This window comes from Grampus griseus (assembly GCF_964374135.1).
Source record: "Grampus griseus genome assembly, chromosome: 10".
Lineage (NCBI taxonomy): Eukaryota > Metazoa > Chordata > Mammalia > Artiodactyla > Delphinidae > Grampus > Grampus griseus.
Window position 1 is genome coordinate 67,367,432 of NC_139004.1, and position 23,350 is coordinate 67,390,781.

General features: G+C 43.2%; 1 protein-coding gene across 2 annotated transcripts in view; it reads right to left on the reverse strand.

Moving 5' to 3' along the window:
- DCAF1 (DDB1 and CUL4 associated factor 1) overlaps positions 1-17,691 on the reverse strand; it is a 93,055-nt gene extending 75,364 nt beyond the window's left edge. The window contains exons 1-4 of one of the 2 annotated variants that reach the window (XM_082663141.1): positions 17,569-17,678; positions 14,370-14,421; positions 8,476-8,593; positions 1,776-1,852 (exon numbers count right to left, since the gene is read on the reverse strand). In XM_082663141.1, coding sequence (XP_082519267.1) covers positions 1,776-1,852; positions 8,476-8,585 — 187 coding nt within the window. In that variant the 5' untranslated portion in view covers positions 8,586-8,593; positions 14,370-14,421; positions 17,569-17,678. Of the gene's footprint in view, positions 1-1,775; positions 1,853-8,475; positions 8,594-14,369; positions 14,422-17,568 lie in introns of both variants that reach the window. The other variant, XM_082663142.1, reaches the window with a different exon arrangement.
- Positions 17,692-23,350: the final 5,659 nt, after the last annotated feature.

Here is a 23,350-nt window from a genome sequence, read left to right on the forward strand (position 1 = left end):
TAAAATAAACGTGGTCATCTTAACTTCTGAGCTCCTGGGGAAAGAAAGGAGGCCAGGAACCTAGGATTTACTCAACAGACAGCCTAAATGTAAAAGAATTACTTAATGGTTGGGAAAATTACTGGTTCGCTTTTAAAAGAGATATCATCAATTTAATTTTCCTTTCAGAGTGGCAAATTTAGTCAAAGGATACAATTTAGGATGAAGAAAAGATATAAGCTGCTGATATAAAGTTTTTACCAAGCTGTAATTAATATCCCAAAGTAATTCACAAAAACAGAAGTTAGAGAATGGTACTATAAAAACAAACGTGGACCTCAGATTACTTAACTTTCTCTCTTTATAAAAGATGAAACTGTGACCCTTATTTTTATTAATAGAAATTATGCCTAATGACAAATATGACTTAACATAAGAGTTAGGAAGGAAAAAAACTGTCTTTAAATTTCTACTGAAAAAAAAGGCATTCTTCTCTCCCTTCTTCCTCGTTACCATTTCATCCTTCCCAAGGCAATGTCACTAAGCATGATCACCTCTTGAATTCTTTTCACAATCCCATGAATTAACTTAGTTTCTTTTCACTTTCCTACTATTTCATGCTCTGATTGCCTTACTGCAGATGTTAGCCCAATAGCCGTTCTCAAAGTCACAAGTGGAGATGTCTACGACAAGAGCAGCAGGTAACATCACATAAACAACTGGACACTCAATTTGAAATGCTTAGCTTACTTACATTTGGGAATAAAAGTCTAAGAAACAGAAATAAACCCTGGAACATTTGGGTGGATATACAATGTTCTTATTTTTGTAAGTCCCATTCATTCTCACTATCTCTCCACATACAAAATCTCAGACTCTTCTCTCCAAAAGGAACTCCTGGTTTTATAAAGAGAAAATTTATATGCAGTGTGGGCCCACATGACATAAGCTTTGCCCACTGGTAAGCTACCTTAGACAGAACATAAAATAGCAGTCTCAAGTCCCATACAGTTCTGTATTATAGCAAATTCCATGCCAAAGCAGGCTGGTTTGTCATGGCTCTAATTAAATTGGCCCAAAAGAAAACCACATTAACATGAGATGGCATATTTTAGCTGTTGGAACACTAAAGTAGACATCAAGAAATCCATTCATTCATTATTCAAGGTTCCAAGCATCAATTTCATAACTAAAAGCAAGGCATTGAATGCATTCTCAACCACATCTCCCCGTTAATAAAAGGATAATTATTGTTGTTAGAAAAATGAAGGCACAGAGGATAACATCTTTTGGTTTAAAAGTCAGAAAGACAGAACATTTTTCTCTTTTTAAATCTTTGTAATCATATCAACTGAGTCAATAAGGTATATCTATATAATTTAGTTCCTTTAAGTTAGCTTCTAGTAATAGTAATCTTCCATTTAATAGGTAAATATTAAAAGTATTTCCATTTTGCCAGGAATTTATTTTTCCTCTCTGCCCCCACCTTGAGCAATATTTTAACAAATAAATTCTATTTCAATTGAAAAATATTCCTTATATTAAGCAGTTTTCTTTTTTTTTTGCGGTACACGGGCCTCTCACTGTTGTGGCCTCTCCCGTTGCGGAACACAGGCTACGGACGCGCAGGCTCAGCGGCCATGGCTCACAGGCCCAGTCGCTCCACGGCATGTGGGATCTTCCCGGACCGGGGCACGAACCCGTGTCCCCTGCATCGGCAGGTGGACTCTCAACCACTGTGCCACCAGGGAAGCCCTAAGCAGTTTAGAGCCAGGCTTAAGAGAACACAGTCTCACCAGGATGTCGATCATCAAATGGGTCTGGATCCCCCTTACGATATTCTTCAGTTTCTTTTTCAATCAATTCAGACATCCTAGCACAAAGAGAAGACAGGGTCAATTCTAGACAAGCATACAAAAAAAAATGTATCACTACCTACAATAGTCAAACAATCAAGGTACAAAATAAAAGCAAAAAATTAGAAAAAGGGTATTTTCCTAACAAACATAAAGACCTAAACAACTATCTCATAAAAGTTTCCACTCCCAAATCCATTCTTCTCTCCAACTCTCCTGTCTCAAATAATAGCACTATCCCCTCAGAAGCCAAAAACAAGGAGTCATCATTAAAACTGTCCTTTTCTCCCCATCCCCCACAGCAATAATTCCTATAAGCTCTACCTACAAAATATCTCCTGACTTCAATCATTTCCTTAAATTTTGACCACTCCTACCCTTGTCCAGACCACCTTTATCAACTTCTGGACTACCTGCAATAGACTTTTCCCTGGTCTCCTTGTTTCTTGCTTCCATGCTTGACCTGACACAACACACCTCCAACTTTCAATGACTTACCCTCAACTTAAATTAAACCCAAGCACTGCAAGGTTTACAGTAACCTGGCTTTTGTCTGCATCTATGACCACTTCTTGTACTCCTCCACCCCTCCTTTATTAAGCTACGGTCACATGGCCTTCCCTGCTCTTCAGAGTCCAAACTCGTAACTGCTCCAGGACCTTTCTAGGTGCTGTTACCTCAGCCTGTAACATTCTTCCACCCACCCAGGATCCCACCCCTGCCCTAAGCAACCACTCACCTACTTTTTCTCACTAAAGATTAGTTTTGCCTGTTCTACAATTTCATATAAATGAAATCACATATACTCTTTTTTTTTTAATTTTATTTTATTTATTTATTTACTTTTGGCTGCGTTGGGTCTTCGTTGCTGCGTGCGGGCTTTCTCTAGTTGCAGCGAGCGGGGGCTACTCTTCGTTGTGGTGCGTGGGCTTCTCTTGCTGCGGAGCACGGGCTCTAGGCATGCAGGCTTCAGTAGTTGTGGCTCGTGGGCTCTAGAGCGCAGGCTCAGTAGTTGTGGCGCACGGGCTTAGTTGCTCCACGGCATGTGGGATCTTCCCGGAACAGGGATGGAACCCGTGTCCCCTGCATTGGCAAGCGGATTCTTAACCACTGCACGACCAGGGAAGCTCCACATATACTCTTTTTATGTTTGACTTCTTTCACTCAGCACGTTGAGTCATCCATGTTGTTGCACGTTATCAACTGTTCTTTTTTATTCACACTTTTTTTTTTGAAATAAGAAAAATCACTTTCTGAGTACCCTAAGGACTGACATTTTAACCTATTATAATGACAATCAAATAAAAGGCTTTCATGCTCTCCAGTATCTAGGATGCTCTATCCTAACTCAAATTTTCCTGCATGCTTTATTTCCACAAAACCATACTTCTAGTCTTAAGGGTTAAGCTCCCTGCAAAAATTCTTGCCCACTCTGGTATATTTTTCCCCATCAAGCCTCAAAAGTATTTCTACCTTTTCTACCTTTCCCCCTAAACTCTGAAAACCCTCTTTGCCACAAAGGATGATCACATAAAATGTATTTTAAATTACATATTATAAGATCTACTAGTATCTTCAGTGGAAACTAAGCAATATAGCACAGCAGAAGTTAAAAACATGGATTCTGGAGCCAGATGGCCAGTGTTCAAATCATATCTCTTCCCCTGTTTGTGACTTCGGTCAAGTTATTTAACCTCTCTGCGCCTAATCTGTAAAATGAGGATAACAGTCCCTATCTTACAGAGTTTCCCTGAAGTAAAAGTTAATATATGTAGTCTGCTTAAAACAGAACTTAAGTCAGAGCTATTTAGGTGGTGTTCCTATGGAAACTGGGCATCAATAACAAATAGAAAACGAATAAATCTAAGGTAGATATTGATGCAATGGGGCAGGAGGGAGCCTTCTGGAGGTAGTACTCAAGTTCTATAATTTGATCTAGGTGATGATTTTGTAAGTAAACAATCCATCCCTCAGTATCCACAGAGAATTGGTTCCAGGACCTCCCAGGGATACTAAAATCCTCTAATGCTCAAGTCCTTTGTATAAAATGGCATAGTACAGTTGGCCCTCCACATCCACAGAGTCAAGCAACCGTGGGTGGACTATAAATTATATCTCAATAATATAAAAAAAAAACACAAAACCTGGGTTAAGCTCATACAGCTTGGCGCAATGCCAGTCCTTTTTCACAGAATTAAGTCGAAGTCTTGATTATAATAAATAAAACAACATAAAAAATAAAAAGTCAATCAAGTTATAGAGTTGTACATTTTTCTTAGGAAAACAGCCAAAAGATCATTTTAAAAAATAGTCAGTAAAGGAGCATGTAGGCCTGAAATTCATTTGCTTTTCATGCAATACACCCAAACTGAAGCCAGTTTGCAGGGTGAGAGGGATGACAGATGTGAAGATACTTTAGGAAATAGCCAGTGAACTAACAGACCCACAATTTGAAGGATGGTAAGAGTTTTGCCCCTATCTAAAATAAACTATACTCTGAATTCATCCTACTGTCTCTTAAAGTCCCAGTCTAACCTTAAAGACCTTTTTAAGATCTTGCTCCATATAACTTTATCTTCCATTCCTACCTTATATTCACCCTCCACTCTGGCGGGGCCCATTTCCTCACTGCCACAAAAACATGCCCCAGTTCATTCTCCCCTAGATACATTTTTCAGTCACATTTGAACTTTTCCTAGAAAACCTTGTCTCTGCTTTCAATCAAGGTATATTCTACCAACTTTCAAGTCCCTGTTCCAAGGAACCTTTACCTCATCCTACACTGGAAAGCCCACTGGAATTGGAGTTAAAACCCAGTATTTTAACCTTAGCTTTCTACTGCCTGGCTATAGTCTTTTGGGTTTTTTTGTTTTGTTTTTTTGTTTGTTTTGGCCACGCTGGGTCTTTGTTGCTGCACGCAGGCTTTCTCTAGCTGCGGCAAGCAGGGGGGTACTCTTTGTTGTGGTGCACGGGCTTCTCGTTGCAGTGGCTTCTCTCTTGTTGTGGAGCACGGGCTCTAGGTACACGGGCTTCAGTAGTTGCAGCACACGGGCCCTAGAGCGCAGGCTCAGTAGTTGTGGTGCATGGGTTTAGTTGCTCCGCAGCATGTGGGATCTTCCCAGACCTGGGATCAAACCCGTGGTCCCTGCATTGCAGGCGGATTCTTAACTACTGCACCACCAGGGAAGTCCTATAGTCTTTTGCAAGCAGCTCAGAGGATGGCGGCTATCTTTTAACAATGTAGCTCTCACACTTTTAGTGACAAATGAAGAAGCTGAGGTTCAGAGAAGTGTCTCCTACAGTTCTGACACACAAAAGGTCCTCAAACATTTGTTGAATGAATAGAAGAAATGGACTCATTCAAATTCTTTCCATTCTCCTAACCCCTAGAATATTTACAAACCACACTGCCAATCTAGCACTTCATTATATGCTATTTTGTACTACTATGCATTTTTTGGAGCCATTAGTTGCCTCCCAGATGGTTATCTCCTTGAAGATAGGGTCCCTCCATTTAGGCTTTGCACTGCTGAATACCATAGCATAATGACAAAGTTCAGGGTCAAATATGATAATTAATATGAAATAATCCTGAAAATAAAGTTTTTTGGTTTTGGGGTTTTTTTTGGCCTCACCACGCAGCTTGCAGGATCTTAGTTCCCTGCCCAGGGATTGAACACGGGCCCCGGGAGTGGAAGCACCGAGTCCTAACCACTGGACCGCCAGGGAATTCCCGAAAATAAAGTATTAAAAAATACCTTATATTTTATATCTTTTGAGCAATTAAATGAATCTACCACTAACACTATCATCCCCATTCATGACTCTCTCCTCCTTTCAAAGGTACATCAATCAATAATCCACACACGTTAAATGCACAATACTTAAGATTCTTTAATTCACTGTGGCTGCACTTCAAGTAGCTTGTGATTAATAGTTCTTAATGTCCAATGCCTCTACAAATGAAAATCCACTTTCCACCAGTCAGCAATAATCCTTTCCCTAAAAAAAAACTGTACTTTCACATGTTCCCCATCTATCAAGAGCAATTAAGAACAAAGCATTTATCCCTGTTTAAACTGTCATAAGATCATAGTTCTCTTTATCCCTAGAGAATAGATCATTGCATAAACAAAGTTTTTTTTCTCTGCTATGATATTACAGATTAGATGTTAAAGAGCCCCATGTTCCAGAGGCTTCCTGCTCAGAAAAACCATGGGCATCCCAACCCAGCCTTTTTTTTTTCACTTTCTCTTCTTCCTTAACACATTCATTCAATAAAATTATGTCCCACACAGTTTACTATGTACCAAGCATTGGGCAAGTCAGTGTCTGAGGCAACACAAGGAGACACCAATAAAAATGAGTAGTACCTGACTTCAAAAAAGACTTACAATTTAGTGAGGAGACACATGTAAAAAGATAATTATAATACAAGTGGTAATTAAAATGGGGGAAAGATTTTTTTTAATTGAAGTATAGCTGATTTACAATGTTGTGTTAATTACTGCTGTACAGCAAAGTGATTAAGTTATACATATATATACATATACATACATTCTTTTTTCAAATATTCCTTTCCATTATGGCTTATCATAGGATATTAAATATAATTCTCTGTGCTATACAGTAGGACCTGGTTGTTTATCCATTCTATATATAAAAGCTTACATCTGCTAATCCCAACCTCTCACTCCATCCCTCCCCCAACCCCCTTGGCAACCTCTATGTCCATGATTCCATTTCTGTTTCATAGATAGGTTCATTTGTGTCATATTTCAGATTTCACATATAAGTGATATCATATGATATTTACAGACATGATTTTTTTTTTTTTCGGTATGTGGGCCTCTCACTGTTGTGGCCTCTCCTGTTGCGGAGCACAGGCTCCGGACGCACAGGCTCAGCAGCCATGGCTCACGGGCCCAGCCACTCTGCGGCATGTGGGATCCTCCCCGACCGGGTCACGAACCTGTGTCCCCTGCATCGGCAGGCGGACTCTCAACCACTGCGCCACCAGGGACGCCCCAAGACATGATTCTTGAACTGCTTCCTGAAAGGACTAGAGCTTGCCAGGCAGATATACCAAGGAAAGGCATTTCAGGCCAAAGAAACAGCAAGTGTAAAGGCACACAGACACTGGAAAATATGGTTCTATTCCTCTCTGAAGAACAACACTATGAGGCAGAAAAAGGAAGTACAGACTAAATCATAAATGGCCTCATAGGCCACTCTAAATTACATTTCATTCTGAAGGAAAAGGGTGCCAGGGAAGAATTATGAGCTGAGGTATGATATATTAGAAGAGGGTAAACTGCAGACAGAGGAATAATGCACACTGCCTAATGAGCCAGTCAAGACACGATCAATACCTAATAAAGGAAGTGCGAATGGGGAAGAAGAGGAAGCAGAAACCCTCAGGGCTTGGTGACTAAGTTGTGCTAGTAAAGGAATACACTAGGGAGAATGGTTTTCAGTTTTTAGTTTATAACTATTTACACCAAGGCAGGGAGCACAAAAGCACAAACTGTGAATGAAGAGGGAGGTAGGATGAAGATGATAAGCTCTATTTTGAACACAGTATGTTTCAGGTGTCTGTGGTATAACCAGGTAAACATGTATACACCAATCAGCTGAGAAATGGGTCTGAAATTTTTAAAAAGAGGAGTTTGCAGTGAAAATAGAAATTTGAAAGTTAACATGAGAATAATTTTTTAAATCATGGACAGAGATGAAACTATCTAGGTAGAATACTTAGGGTGAAGAGAGAAGAGAACCACAAACAAAACCTTGGTGCTAAAACATTGGCAGGAGAAGAACCTTGGAAAGAGAATGACAACAAAAGGGCCTGAGAGGAAAGGGAAGAAATTTTTACAAGGTTCAAGAAGTAGAGAGATAAAAGACTAGTTCCGACAGGGAAAAAAAATGGATTGAGAATTCATGAAGTGAGCCTTCCTTCCTTCCTTCTGTCTTTCTGTCTCTCTCTCTTTCCCTCCCTCTCTCCCTTCCTTCCTTCCTTCCTCTCTCTCACTTTGCTTCATCTGGGTAGCCAGAAATTATTTTGCTCTGAGAAGTGAGAATAAACTAGAGAAAGTGAAAAGAGAAGAAAGAGAAGTACTGAAGGCCCATTCTATTCTCCTGAGAAACTATTTAATGGCCTACATTATGTCAATGCTTATGCAGGGTCTGAATGAGTGTTGTAAGGTCAGACCCAATGACCCCATTGATTTTCTGGCAGAGTATCTTTTCCAAGAACAATCCTGAAATGCAGTGAAACTTTAAAGATCTCGTGTCATATACTTTTACAGAGCTGGAGATGAGTTTAACATTGTAATTTGGAAAATTGCTTCAAAAATGCTTTTCTAGTTTTGGGGAAATTTTTTTCTTCCTGCAAACAAATATTTTATTAAGTAGAACCATTAAAAAAACTTCTATGGAAAAAAAACCAAAAAGAATTCACAAAGTGAAAATGTTCTATAACATTCTCCAATTTTTCCTTTTTTTTTTTTTTGGCCACGCTGTGTGGCTTGCAGGATCTTAGTTCCCCAACCAGGAATTGAACCTGGGCCCACGGCAGTGGACTGCCAGGGAATTCCCAATTTTTCCTTTTTTTAAAAAAGAAAAACTTAATTGTTCATACCTGGTAAGGATAGGTACCATGTCCTGCCCACTGCCATGTTCCTTTTCCCACTGCTCCAGCAGGGTAGTGAGCTCAGCTTTGGAGTCCACATGTACCGCTACTGTAGTCATGACTTGGCCTAAGGAAGCAAAAAAAAAAAAAAAAGAAAAACACACACACACAAATGAACACAGGCAAATAAACCTGACATACTTCCTATGAAAAGAAAAGTGAGGAGGGAGGAAAAAAGGGATGCACAAGCAAGGGAAATAACTAAAAGCATGGGAAATTTAACCATTGGACCCTGTAGATAATTTTATTTGTGGTACAGTGGGAAACCCAGGATTGGGAGCCTGGATACTCATCAAGTCATGACAAGTCTTTTCTTCTCTCTCAACCTCAGTTTGCTAGACTGTCAAATGAGACAGGGTACTGGATCAAAATCATGATTCTTAACCTTTCTAGGATCAGGAATTCCTGAGAATCAGACAAAACCTATGGTTCCTTTCTCCCCTCAGAAACACACATACAGGTATCCCTGCTTTTCAGAGAAGTTCGCTTTATGCCATTTCGTTTTTATGAAAGAACTACATTAGTATCTGGTTTCGTTAACGCAAAGAAATCTGAAGAGGACTTCTGCTTTTACGAAAAAAGGCGAAAAGCAAAAACAGCGTTGTTTGCTTTGCAGCGCCATTATAAATGCAGTGTGCACCCCAAGCAGTGAGAGTGGCCCCGCCAAGCTCCTTCCATGGGAACTACACTCAACAGCAAGCTGCTACAGCTTTGAATTGTGCCTGTGAGCATCTGTGCTTTATCTCAATTTCTGTACATCCGTTGAGCAAGATGTGCCCTAAGGTAATTGCCTCTTCAAGTCATTTCAGTTTACGAAAGGTTTCACAGGAACACTCTACAATCTGTACCCATACACCACATGTATAATAATCCCAAGTCTAGATCTCTGAGGTACAAAGCTTTGAGGCTTTTTTTTTTTAAATACAGAATACAGCAAAAACTACTCCCAGAAATATTTTGCTCTTGTAAGTCTTCAGGGAAAGTTCTATGACAGATAAGCAACACATTCCTGTTGATTCTTAACAACAGATCAAGAATTGAAGTGGATATCATTACCAACATGAAAGCTGAGAAAGAATATTATAAACCCATTCGTCCTTCAGCCTTCCTAATCTGTCTCACAGCTAGCTGATCTTCTGGAAGGATAAGAGGCTGGAGAAAGGCATAAAAAGTTGCTGGGTTGAGTGATCAGCCCAGGGGTACAAAAGGACAGGGACGTGAGACAGGCTCTGAAGGAGCCGCATGTGACATCCACACGGGGAAGAGAGGTTTATAAGGAACTCCAAAAGGAATAAATGAGACCCAAACGTTTAGATGGTTTACAGATCAACTTCTTTGCCAAAGCAGTCTTAGGATCAAAATGTCAAATCCTGCCATGCAAAATGTGTATTTTCACAGAAATAGCAACTGTTCTGTAAAAAGTTTCAGTCCACAAAGGCATTACTAGCTCATCTAGGATTATTGTTCACTCTTCTACCATAAGACCAAAAGATATATATTTACCACCAACTCTCAAAATTTTAAACGTTTATGTTTTAATCAAGTTGATGCAATTCTAATAGAAGAGTGATTCATGTCACCTGAGCTACCCCTTACTCCAAAGGATATTTCCAAAAAAGAAAAGAAAAAAAAGTTAAAATGCTTTTCTACAAAGAATCCACATTTTCAGTCTTTCTAGCCAAAGATATACTACAGATGTGACCAACTAATATGGATTTCTGACCTTAACTTGAAAGACCTAGGCTGTATTTCTGACTGCAATCTACTAACTATATATGCATTTTTTAAAATAAATTTAATACGAATAATTATAGATTTGTAAAAAAAAAAAAAAAAGTTGCAAAGATAGTAGGGAGAATTCCCATATACCCCTAACTCAGTTCAGGTTTCCCTAATGTTATCTTATTTTATAGTGATATGGTGTCAAAATTAAGAAACCAAAAACTGGTACATTATCTTAACTAAACTCCAGACTTGATTCAGATTTCACCAGTTTTTCCATTCATGTCCTTTTTCTGTTCCAATATCTCATCCAGGATACTACATGACATTTAGTTGTCATGTCTCCCTAGTGTCCTCTGGTCTCTGACAGTTTTTGAGTCTTTCCTCATTTTTATGACCTTGCCAATCTGGAGGAGTATTAGCCAGGGGGTAGAGAGGGGCAATAATTTAACCAATTTTTTTCAACAGTAAAATTTTATGCTAAGGTAAGAGACCTAGAGACTGGGCAAAGTAGTTATATGTGGTAACAACAAAATTAATCTCTTAAGACACATCCTAAAAGTGCAGGAAAGAGATGGCTTTACTGGTGCATTCTACCAAACATTTAAAGAAGAATTAAGATCAATCCTCAAATTCTTCCAAAAATTGAAGAGGAGGGACACTTCCTAATTTTTTACATAAAGCCAGCATTGCCCTGACACCAAATACAGATTAAAACATCACAAGAAAACTATAGACCAACATCTTTTATGAAAATAGATGCAAAACTCCTTAACAAAATACTAGAAAGATGAATGCAGCAGCATATTAAGAGGATTAGATATCATGACCAAGTGGGATTTAACCCAGGAATACAAGGGTGGTTTGACATATGAAAATCAATTAAAGTGGGCTTCCCTGGTGGCGCAGTGGTTGGGAGTCTGCCTGCCGATGCAGGGGACACCAGTTCGTGCCCCGGTCCGAGAGGATCCCACACACTGCGGAGCGGCTAGGCCCATGAGCCATGGCCGCTGAGCCTGCACGTCCGGAGCCTGTGCTCCACAATGGGAGAGGCCACAACAGTGAGAGGCCCGCATACCGCAAAAAAAAAAAAAAAAAAAAAAAAAAAAACCCAACAGCTAACATTATACACAATAGTGAAAGACCGAAAGCTTTCCCCCTAAAATCAGAAATAAGACAAAGATGCCTGCTTTCACCACTTAAACACTGTACTGGAGTTCTAGCCAGAGCAATTGGACAAGAAAAATAAAAGCCATCCAAGTTGGAAAGGAAGAAGTAAAATTATCTTTATTCACAGATGACATGACCCTATATATAGTAAATCCTAAAGAATCTATAAATAAAAACTATAGTTAATAAACAAGTTAGCAAAGTTACAGGATATAAGATTAACACACAAAAATTAGTTGTATTGCTATGTACGAGCAATAAACAATCCAATATGAAATTAAGAAAACAATTTCACTTAAAATAGCACTAAAAAGAACAAAATGCTAAGGAATCAATTTAAGCCAAAAAGGCACAAGACTTCCACAAGGAAAACTACAAAACATTGCTAGAATAACTTAGAGAAGACCTAAATAAATGGAAAGACAGCCTGTGTTCATGGATTAGAAGACTTAATATTGTTAAGAAGGCAATACTCTCCAAAGTGGTCAACCGTCAGTACAATCCCTACCAAAATCCCAATGACCTTTCTTGCATTAGTGCAAACATCAATCCTAAATTTATATGTAATTGCAAGGGATCCTGAATAACCAAAGCAATCTTGAAAAAGAAGAAAGTTAGAGAATTCACACTTCCGACTTCAAAACTACAAAGTTTGATCATCAAAATAGTATGGTACTGTCATAAGGAAAGACATACATACCAATGCAATAGAATTGAGAGTCCAGAAATAAAATCTCACATTTATGGTCAATTGATATTCAACAAGTGGGCCAAAACCAGTCAACAGGGAAAGAATTTGTTGAAACACCATTAGACCATTACTAGAAAGACCAATGTTCTTTCAACAAATTGTGCTGAGACAACTGGATATCCACATACAAAGGAATGAAGTCGGACCCTTGCCTCACACCATGTACAAAAACTACCTCAAAATGAATCAAAGACTTAAATATAAGAGCTTAAACTATAAAACTCTTAGAGGTAAATCTTCATGACTTTGAAATTGGCAAGGGATTTTCATTTGACATCAAAAGTATAAGCAACAAGGGAATAGATAAATTGGACCTCAACATTTAAAACTTTTGTGCGTCAAAGTACATTATCAAGAAAGTGAAAAGACAACCCACAGAATGGAAGAAAATCTTTGCAAATCATATATCTGATAAGGATCTAGTATCCATAATATATAAAGAACTCCTACAACTCAACAATGACAAAAAAAACCTGATTCAAAAATGGGCAAAGGACTTGAACAGATATTTCTCCAAAGAAGATATACAAATGGCCAACAAGTACATGAAAAGATGTTCAACATCATTAGCCATTAGGGAAGTGAAAAACAAAACCACAATGAGATACCAATCATACAACTAGGATGACCAAATGCAAAAAATTAGAAAATAAGCACTGGCAAGGGTGTGGAGAAACTAGAATGTACACTTCTGATAGGAATGTAAAATGGTATAGCAGCTACAGAAAACAGTTTGGTGGCTCCTCAAAAAGTTTAAAAAAAAAAGTTAAACACAGAATTACCATATGACCCAGCAGTTCCACTCCAAGTTACATACCCCAAAAAATTGAAAACAGATATTCAAACACTTGTACACAAATGTTCAAAGCATATTCACAAGAGCCAAAAGGTGGAAACAACCCCAAATGTTCACCAACAGATAAATGGATAAACAAAATGTGGTTATATTCATACAATGCAGTATTATTCAGCCGTAGAAAGGAATGAAGTACTGAGTCATGTTACAGCTGTGGATGAACCTTTAAAACAATACACTAGGCAAAAAATGTCAGACACAAAAGGTCACATAGTCTATGATTTTATTTATATGAAACATTCAGAATAGGTAAATCCATATACAGAAAGCTACCTAGTGGTTGCCAGGGACTTGGGGGAGGGGGAAATAGGGAGTGACTACTTAATGAATGTAGGGTTTCCTTTTGGGGTAATGAAAATGTCTTGGAACTAAGGTAATGGTTGCACAACATTGTTAATCTACTAAATGCAACTGAATTGTGCACTTTAAAATGGTTAATTGTTAATTTATGGTATGTCAATTTTACCAAAAATTTTTTTTTAAATGGGGGAAAAAAGGTCCAGGAGGGAATGCCTCTTGGATAACTTAAGCAATCAGCCTAGTAGGGCTTATAAAGGCAAAGTTTAAAAGAAATACTACCTCTAACAAAGGTCAACTCAAGGGCATTAAAATAGTAAAATTTTAGGGCTTCCCTGATGGCGCAGTGGTTGAGAGTCCACCTGCCGATGCAGGGGACACAGGTTCGTGCCCCGGTCCGGGAAGATCCCACATGCCGCGGAGCGGCTAGGCCCGTGAGCCATGGCCACTGGGCCTGCGCGACCAGAGCCTGTGCTCCGCAACGGGAGAGGCCACAACAGTGAGAGGCCCGCGTACCAAAAAAAAAAAAAAGTAAAATTTTAGAGTTCAATTTAGAAACACACATGTACTTCTGGTATCATTTTCAAAATTTCCAATTAACTATGCCTAAAAATAATTATAACTTTGGGAATATTCACTTGCCCAGGGAAAATATAAATTTAAAATAAGCTAAAATAATAGTATCAATGATAATTCATTTTACTCTCAATGAAAGATTAACAAAATGCAAAACGTCCAGTAATCTTGTTATAGACAAGACAGTGAAGGTACATTACTCAATTCACCATGTTCCAAAGTGAGTTCTTTAGGTGGTATGCAGAATTTATGGCCTGTCTAATAGTGATACAATAGTTACCAATTACTGAATATCTGTATGAGATAGACATTTGGTTTAAGTAATTTATTTACATTATTCTGAATTTTCACAACCACCCTGCCCTTATTTTACAGATGAGGAAAAGGGCTCAGAGAAGTCCCCAAGACCACTCAATTGGTACTTGGTAGAAAAGGGGTTCAAGCATTCAAATTCCAACTCTGTCAACATACCTGTGAGATCTTGGTCAAGTTATTTAACTTCTCCAAATCTCAATTTCCTTATCTGTAAAATGGAAATAGTTGTTGCGAGGGTTAAATGATAACACTGTCCATACAATGGAATAATATAAAGCCCTACAAAAAATATGTAGAGGGAATTCCCCGATGGTCCAGTGGTTAGGACTTGGCGCTCTCACTGCTGGGGCCCCGGGTTTGATCCCTGGTAGGGGAGCTAAGATCCCACAAGCCACGCACTGCGGTCAAAAAAAGTCTTTATCCTGAAGGATGCCTGCCAAAGTATTTAGGGGTGCTGTGTCTGCAACTTATTTTCAAATGGTTCCACAAAATAAATATATACCACATCTACCTACTAAGAGAAAGCATGGCAAAATATTAATAACAAGTGTTGAATCTAGATGGATAAGTATTCATTTTCCATTCAATTTCATTTTACACGCAGAATTTATGGTCTAATAGTGATACAATAGTTACCAATTACTGAATATCTGTATGAGATAGACACCTGGTTAAGTAATTTATTTACATTATTCTGAATTTTCATCACCTGGGCTTCCCTGGTGGCACAGTGGTTAAGAATCCGCCTGCCAATGCAGGGGACCCAGGTTCAAGCCCTGGTCCGGGAAGATTCCACATGCCGCGGAGCAACTAAGCCCATGCACCACAACTACTAAGCCCGAGTGCCACAACTACTGAACCCCGTGCACCTAGAGCCCATGCTCCGCAACAAGAGAAGCCACTGCAATGAGAAGCCCACGCACCGCAACAAAGAGTAGCGCCCCCTTGCTGCAACTAGAGAAAGCCCACGCGCAGCAACAAAGACCCAACCCAGCCAAAACTAAATAAAGTAGGAGAAAACTAAAAAGAATTTCCTTTCCTAATTTGGACCAACTCTCAGTACACTGTCAAGTGAGAAAAGCAAAGAACACTCTTTGCTTTTGCGTGTGTGTATGTGTGTGTGTCTGTGTGTGTCCCTGGAAGAATATATAAGAAACGGATAATAACTATTACTTCTGTGGCAAGTAACTGATCTTCTGAAGGATAAAGGTAAAAGATTTTTTTCACTATATGTTACTATCCTAGCTCTACCATTTTCCACTATTTTGTTACCTTTTGTAACTTCTGAGTTAATCCATAAAGCCTGTTCTCTTCTAATACACAATACTATATGGCCTATTTGGCAAAAACTATCCCAAAGCCTAAAAAAAAAGTTCACGCGGGGCTTCCCTGGTGGCGCAGTGGTTGAGAGTCCGCCTGCCGATGCAAGGGACACGGGTTCGTGCCCCGGTCCGGGAAGATCCCACATGCCGCGGAGCGGCTGGGCCCGTGAGCTATGGTCGCTGAGCCTGCGCGTCCGGAGCCTGCGCCCCGCAACGGGAGAGGCCACAACAGTGAGAGGCCCGTGTACCGCAAAAAAAAAAAAAAAAAAAAGTTCACGTTAATGATTCCCATAAGGTTAAATTCTGAAACAAATGCCTGTAAGCACTCTTCTTTTAAAAAAAAGAAAGGGGGGCTTCCCTGGTGGCGCAGTGGTTGAGAGTCCGCCTGCCGATGCAGGGGACGCGGGTTCGTGCCCCGGTCCGGGAGGATCCCACATGCCGCGGAGAGGCTGGGCCCGTGAGCCATGGCCGCTGGGCCTGCGTGTCCGGAAGCCTGTGCTCCGCAGCGGGAGAGGCCCCAGCAGTGAGAGGCCCGCGTACCGCAAAAAAAAAAAAAAAAAGAAAGAAAGAAAGAAAGAAAAAAACCCACTGGGAAAAAAACCCAAGTTTGGAGCTTCAAGTAAAATTTACCTAATAATTAGTATAACATATTAGATCATGTATAACAATACTCTATTACTGTCCATGACCATGACAGAAACAACATTGGTAACAAACCAACTTCAATCACTTCAAACCAACACGTGGTTCATTCCACCAGATTCCTCCTCAATAAAGTTTAACTACTGTACAGCAGATAACATAGTAAAACACTGTGCTCAGCAACTACTCAAGAAACGTTGATCATAAAAGGATTTCCTTCATAGTTCCCAAATTCTGTATCTATTATTTCCTTTACATCCAAAAATATATCACCACTCGAAAATGGATAAGTGTAATATACAAAACCCAAATCTTGACAGCGTCAAGAAGAATAGCAAGTCGATTCCTAAAAAGTCTAATTATGCAAGCTTACAAAAACCTTAAAAGTAAACTGAGACAAGATTACAGGACAACACTGCCAATGAACCCCTCACTCTGTACATTAACAAAGCGTTTAGAACAGGAAGATGCTGTTAATAATTAAAACTTGTAGACTAATTAAAAGGCTTCATTGAAAAGACAGTAAGGAAAAACTGAGGCCAACGTGACATAGTCAAGGACGAGTCATCTGGGACTCAAAAAGACCAAAACTACTTCTTCAGCACAAGCAAAAGCCAAGCGCTAACAGTGCAATAAGAGGAAGTGAGACGCAAACCGTCTAGGAAGAGGGAGTTAAGCAAATGCCTGACATCCAGTTAAAAATGACTGTAACCCCCGGAAATAGGATCCCGGGAAGCTTGGCGGGCACTCCAAGGTTTGGCTCTAAGCTGCAGGACCCGGACACCTCTCCTTCCACCCCTCCCCTCCATCATGGGGGCGGGGGGGGGTGTGGGAGGAGTGCCCAGAGAGCCCGTCCCCCCTCGCCGGACGAAGAGCCGGGTGGGTGCAAGGGGAGGTGGCACGCGGCCGAGGGAGGAGAGAGCCGGCCCAGGTGACTGGAGCTAGAGGCGGAGACACAGTATGGGAAGGGGGCCGCCATACGACATGGAAGATGGAGCCACCCACCCCCACCCCCCGGCCCGTACGTAACGAAGACTGGGAGGACTGAGAGATAAAAGGTGATGAGAGGAATGAAAGGCGCCCCTCCCCAAGACAGGGGTGGGCACACCCTTGCCCCCCAATCCGGGCGGAAGAGTTACTCTTGGAAAGCTTCTTTTGCGGACTATAGGAAGAACGTGGAGGCCCCGCCCCTGAGCCAAGAATCTGGAGGATGAAAAGTACTGTCAGGCCCCGGACCAAGCCTCCCGGGAGGCCCGGCCCGCCCCCTCCCAGCCAGCGGCCCAGGCAGGTGCCGCCCCTCCCCCAGCCCGGCGCCCACTCTCCCGCCCGACCATGCACCCTGTCTCCTCGCGCCCCTGCCACAGAGCCGTCTCCCTCCCTTCCCCACTCACCTTCCCGGGCGGCTCCGCCGCTCCCCGCTGACCCCGCCAGCCGCCACAGCTCACACACGCCGCTTCAGGTCCCGCACTCTCTCCCCCTCACTCACACACAACGCGACCGCGACTCCGGAGCGGCCCACATATTATGCGTCACTCGTTCGCTACGTACGCTGCGCGCGCGCGCGCATCACCCGACTTGGCGCGAGGCTTGCTGGCAGGAGGCGGGAGGAGAACGCTAGGGCGAGCGGAGGAACATCTACGAGCGCCGAAGTCGCGTGGAAAATGAAGTTCCGCCTCTAGGGGCGGAGCCCACCAAGTCTTGATTGGCGCGTGAGCAGTTTTGCCCCGCGCGTTGACTTCTGGGGTTTGTAGTTTTTAGTGTAAACGAGAACTGCTACGTACTCATTGGCTGCTCAGGAAGGCGGAAGCGAAAAGCGAGAGACGCGATTCTGCCAGCCCAAAGCTAGAACGGCTGGATACCTTCCCAGTACTTTATTCGGCCCTGTGTGACAGGGAAGAGCCGTTGTTTTATTCTCCCATTGGCCCCGTTATACCTAGAACCTACCAGGATCTAAGAAAATATTTCCCGAAGTGTATGAGAAATCACATCAGTCATTAAGCAGAAGGCTCTGGTCTTCCTGTTCAAGACCTAGCCTGTAGGATCAATAAATATTTATCCTAGGTATTACATGTGAGGCAGAGAAAAGGAAAAAATTTAAAAGACATAGATTAAGGCAGAGCTGACCTCAGAGGTAATCTAATTCCTTTATTTTGCAGCTGGGAAAAGTGAGACCCGGAGAGAGTGACTTGACTCACATCACACAACCAATTAGCAGCAGAACCAGAACGACTCCTGACTCTGACTTGGGGATCCCTTTTTGGAGACGTGAAAGGTAAACTCCACAACTGAGCAGAATCTCTCCCTGACAAGATCCTATCGAGCCTTTATCTCTGGGAGTCCTGAGCAAGTTTCTGTGCATTTTTACGGAGTCCTCACAGTCAGCACTTTCACATGGGGAACATGGGACACAGCAAACCGTCTGCCATGCTCAGGTTCCATAGCTAGATTAAGAAGTTAGCCAGAGCCTGGGTGCTGGGTCTCTTGATTCTGTTCCCCACCGGACCCCATTCCCCGCTTTCCAGAAAAGAGACTTCCCTCCTCTTAAGTATATAACTTGAAACAGGTGATACTCAGGCACAAAATTCTAGAATGTTGGGTGGCAGTGTGGCAGATGTGCCACCTCTCTGCAACGCTTTCACCTGCCACAACACATAGCTCTCTTCTCTGTGCTTCTGGGACTTTGCCTATAATGGCCACTACCATTACCTCTGACTTTATATAGGTCTGAGCCAAGTGTTTTAACCACACTTTTTCATATAACCCTCACTACCACCCCACAGGGTAGGTACAGTTTGCCGCCTACACAGATGAGAAATCTGAGCCCAGATTGGTGGCCCAAGGAATGGGGCCCAGGTTCATGGGTCCACAGGGCTGGACTGATAGATAACTTTCCTACATCGGTGCTACAGCAATCCTTCACCTGACTTTCCTGCCATGCCTCCCTGGGTCATGAACCCAAAATGCATGAGAATGGAGCACTCAAGCCTTAGATAGCCTCCCTTTTTCCATGATCTAGCCAGTGTGGTGGTGACTTCCCCACTGACTGAGGTCCTGAAATGCAGATCCCTTGCGGGAACCCAGGTTCCAGCTTGCCTCCCCCGGCACAGCCTCAGCCTGCCACCAGATGGCACTGCTCCCCTTCAGAAAATCAGCCTGGGGCCCTGGGTAAATGATGGGAATAAGGGGCATGCCAGAGGGCCTTTGGAGAAGCCAGGGCCCAGGAGGCTAGGGAAGCAGAACAGGAGCTATATAAGACCTGTCTAGCAACTGCTTCCTCCATAATCTCTCTTCTATTTTGCCTGTGCCCCCCATACCTCTGCCAAAAGCCCCCCCACATACCTGCAGCCGCAGACCTGCAGGCACTTCCAGACTCCCGCTCTGGGAAGGGGAAAAGACTGCACTCAGATTTTCTGGGCTGCAGACACATTTCAAGCACACTCACTGTCACATTTCGTAGGCCAAGGTAACGTGTGCCAGAGACACAAGCATGCACTCCCATGCACTGGCACCAGTCCTCACAGCCAACACTTTCACATCTAAGTACGTGCAAGTACAAAGCTACAGATAAATCAGGCCCCCACACCCATCTTGACCTGGCACATCACACCTGAATCATTGGATAAAGAGATTCCTTGGCCTCTTTAGAAGAACATTTCTGGACTCTGTCTCCCTCTGCTCTGCGTGTGCCCATCTCCCCTTATGGTATGCCTCAAAAAGCAGCAGCCACCATCCAAAAGGGCAAGAAGTCATGCTTGCAGGGCTGCCCAGTGGCAAAGGGAGAGCAAGAGCAGCCCAGCCCTGGTCCCAGCACGAAGGGCTACAGACTTAGGTATGCTCCAACCTGCCCTCATCCCCACACATGCCCATGCAACTGGGGTAGGAAAATCAATAGCACCACGTCCTCTGAGCTTCAGGATGCTCCTCCTCTTTCCCCTATCCTCTGTCTCCCCCATCTCCCCCTCTTCCCTTTTCCACCACCCTTTCTTTCCCTTCACTTACTTCCAGGTTCACCGGACCCAGGTGCTCCCATTAGCCCTTCGCCACCCTGGTGCCACCACAACTCCTGTGCCTCCTCCTGTCCCACATCTATTCCCACTCTGTTTGCTGAGCAAGACTGCTACTGCAAGTGTCCGGGAGTCACAGGAGCCACCGAGGAGAGGCTCGGGGCTTCCAGGCTCTGGGGACCCCAACCTGGACAAAAAAGGGAATTCAATCATTCACTTGGTGCCCTCCCCCTTCCTGGGAGCCCCTACAGCCTCCTAGAAAGATGGAACACTACCCCTGTTGCCCAAGAGGTGTGCAAAGCAACCACCCCGTATTACTGCATCCACATCCACCATTCTCATTTCACAGAGTGAGAAACTGAGGCTCCACCTCGTCCAGTGGCCACAGATGCTGCAGTCTCCAGAAGTCAGTACCCTCTCCTGCTCCCACAGGCACAAGTTCATAGAGGGGCCTAAGACTCAGGTGAGAAATGAAGCAGCGACCCCCCAGCCCCGCCCCAATTCCCACGTACCAGGATCCCAGCCAGAGTGAGGAGCCCCCAGAAGAGCCCCATGCAATACTGAGGACATACTTATATATTTTAAATTATTCTTTATCTGAAATTAAAATTGAACCGGACATTCTATATATTATCTAGCAGCCCCACCTCAGAACCACTGCTCAGCCACAGACCCCAAGGACTCCCCTTGATGGCCCCCATGGCCTCACTTAAATCACCTGCAAAATAGTTAGAAGTAAATCAGAACAGCTGCCTCCCAATGGGTCTCATTAAAGATTAGACGGGCCAAGCAGTCAAGGTTGCCTTATCCGAAAGCTGATCTGGGTAATATCAGGCTCAAAGTCCTCCCTTCTCCCCGTTCTCTCTTTAACCCTATCACCGATGGTGACAGATAAGAAAATAGTTTCTTTGCCTCTTTATTGGGAAGAGTTTGCAGAAGGAGATAGGTCAGCAGTTGAGTCTAGCTTTGGAGGTGGACAGATCTGCATCCTAACACTAGTGCTCCCGTAGTTGGCCTAATTACTTCACCTCTCGAGCTTCAGTTTCTCCAGCTGGAAAATGGGAATAATACCTCCTTTCTAGAATTGTTATGAGGACTAAGTGGAACCATGCCTGTAAAGTGCTTAGCTTGGGGTCTGGCACACAGGAGGTGCTAGCTAAGTGGTGGCTATTTCTATTGTGATTACTCTTGGTCTGTGGCTGACCCTATTGCTGTTCTTCAGGACTACCTCAGCCCTGGCTGATTTCTCTTTGCCCCCGGTACTACTGCCTGCTGGAAGAGCTCAAGCTTTCCTCATCAAAATGAGAAATGAGCTCCTTACCAGAAAAATCCTGGGGCACATTTTCAGACACACTGGGAAGTAGTGGAGTAGCCACTCTTAGGGATCACTGTCTACTCTCTGTCCCAGCACAGAACTAAAAACTGAGTGGGTCAGAGGGTGGATTTTTTTTTTTTTAACATCTTTATTGGCGTATAATTTCTTTACAATGGTGTGTTAATTTCTGCTTTATAACAAAGTGAATCAGCTATACATATACATATATCCCCATATCAGAGGGTGGATTTAAGAGGATCTGCTCCTAGGCCTCCTCATGCCTGAAAAAGCTGCCGTCAATCAAGGGTGAGGGCAGTCAAGGCCAAGGAGCTCCTTAGATGTGAATTCAGACATGTCACCCTCCCCAAACCAGCCTGTCGACCCTGCCTCCCTGCTGAGATGAAGCCTGCATCTGGAACCCTGCCCAGAGTGCATTCACTGTTTTCCCTGGGGTCCTCTGGCAGGATGGCGATGTCACAATCAAAGTAGAGTCCAGAGAGGATGGCCAGAGATGGTGTCTCCTGGGCCACCCTCACAATGGACCCGCCCAGCACAAACGGACTGGAGCATGAAAAGGCCCAAATTCTGCCCTCCATCTACTCCCAGGACCTGTCAGATCCCCGAGCCTGGCTGCCAGTTATCATCCTTGCTGACTCCTGGGGCCCTGCTCTTCCCAGAGGCTATGCTCCAGGTAAGAGTTGGAGGTTGGGGAACAGGTACAGAGGAGGTAAGGAACCTCTTTTGCCTCAGGTTTTTAGAATTGTAAATCCTTCCTGGAAGAAACAACAGTGGAGTCAGCATTGGAGAGAGAAGCCCTTGGATTTTGACAATGCCTGTTTGTACGCACAAGACTTTTCTATAGGACTCAGGAATCTCTGGCCTGACCCACCTGAAGGTACTCTGGGGACTGCTGGAGTAGACCCTGAGGAAGACTCAGGTCAGATAAAGCTTCCCACCCTATCAGTTCTTTCACTTTGAAAGGCCTGGAGCAGAATGACTTTGATGGAAGGAAGCTGATCTGACCGTCAATTCAGATGTCAGAGATCCACCACCACCACCTGAAGTAATCACCTACTGCCCCACCCCCAAACCTGGCCACGTTGGACCTGGACCCCAAAGAGATATTGCCAGATATAGCCAGGAGTATCCAGTTAGGCCTGGGAGCCGAAGTTATCAAGGGGAGGTGTTTCTAGGTGCAGAGGGTGTCCTGGGCTCTTACTATGAGGCAGTTCCTCTTCATTCCCTCAGAGGTAGGGGTGTCTCTCCATGAAAAGTCACTTGATGTTCCTGGGGGGAGCCCCTCTGCCCAGCTCTTGCTTCACCAGGCCCAAACTTGTCACAGGATAGCCTTTTGTGAAGTCACAAAGCTGGCTGCTTCCCACAGGACCAGGGACCGGGACAATCAGGGACTACTGGGCATGACTTGGGGAGATGGAAGGCTTCAGAAGTGGCCTTTGGACTCTGGAGAGGGGTCTTGAAGGGCTTAGGTTGTAGGGGGTGAAGGGATCTGTTGGAGACCTGGGGAAGAAGACAGTTTCTCAGATTCTGGTCATTGCCAGGAGGTGAGAACAGCTGGGGCTTGGGGCTGTGGTCTTTGGCTATGGATTTGTCCCTCAAGACCCAGGGGGAGGGTGGGAAAGGAGGGCCCTGCCCCAAATGAGTACATATAAAGGTCCTTTTCACTGGTGTTCTGGATGTTCCATGGCAAAAAGAGGTTAAGACCTCTGTCTGAGCTAGGGACCAGATCTTCCCCTCAGCGCAATCCATCCATGATCATCTACTTATTGAATATTCCACCTGCTTCTTGGGCAAGCACATGCGGCCAAATTCCGTTGCATTAATAAGCAGCCCTGA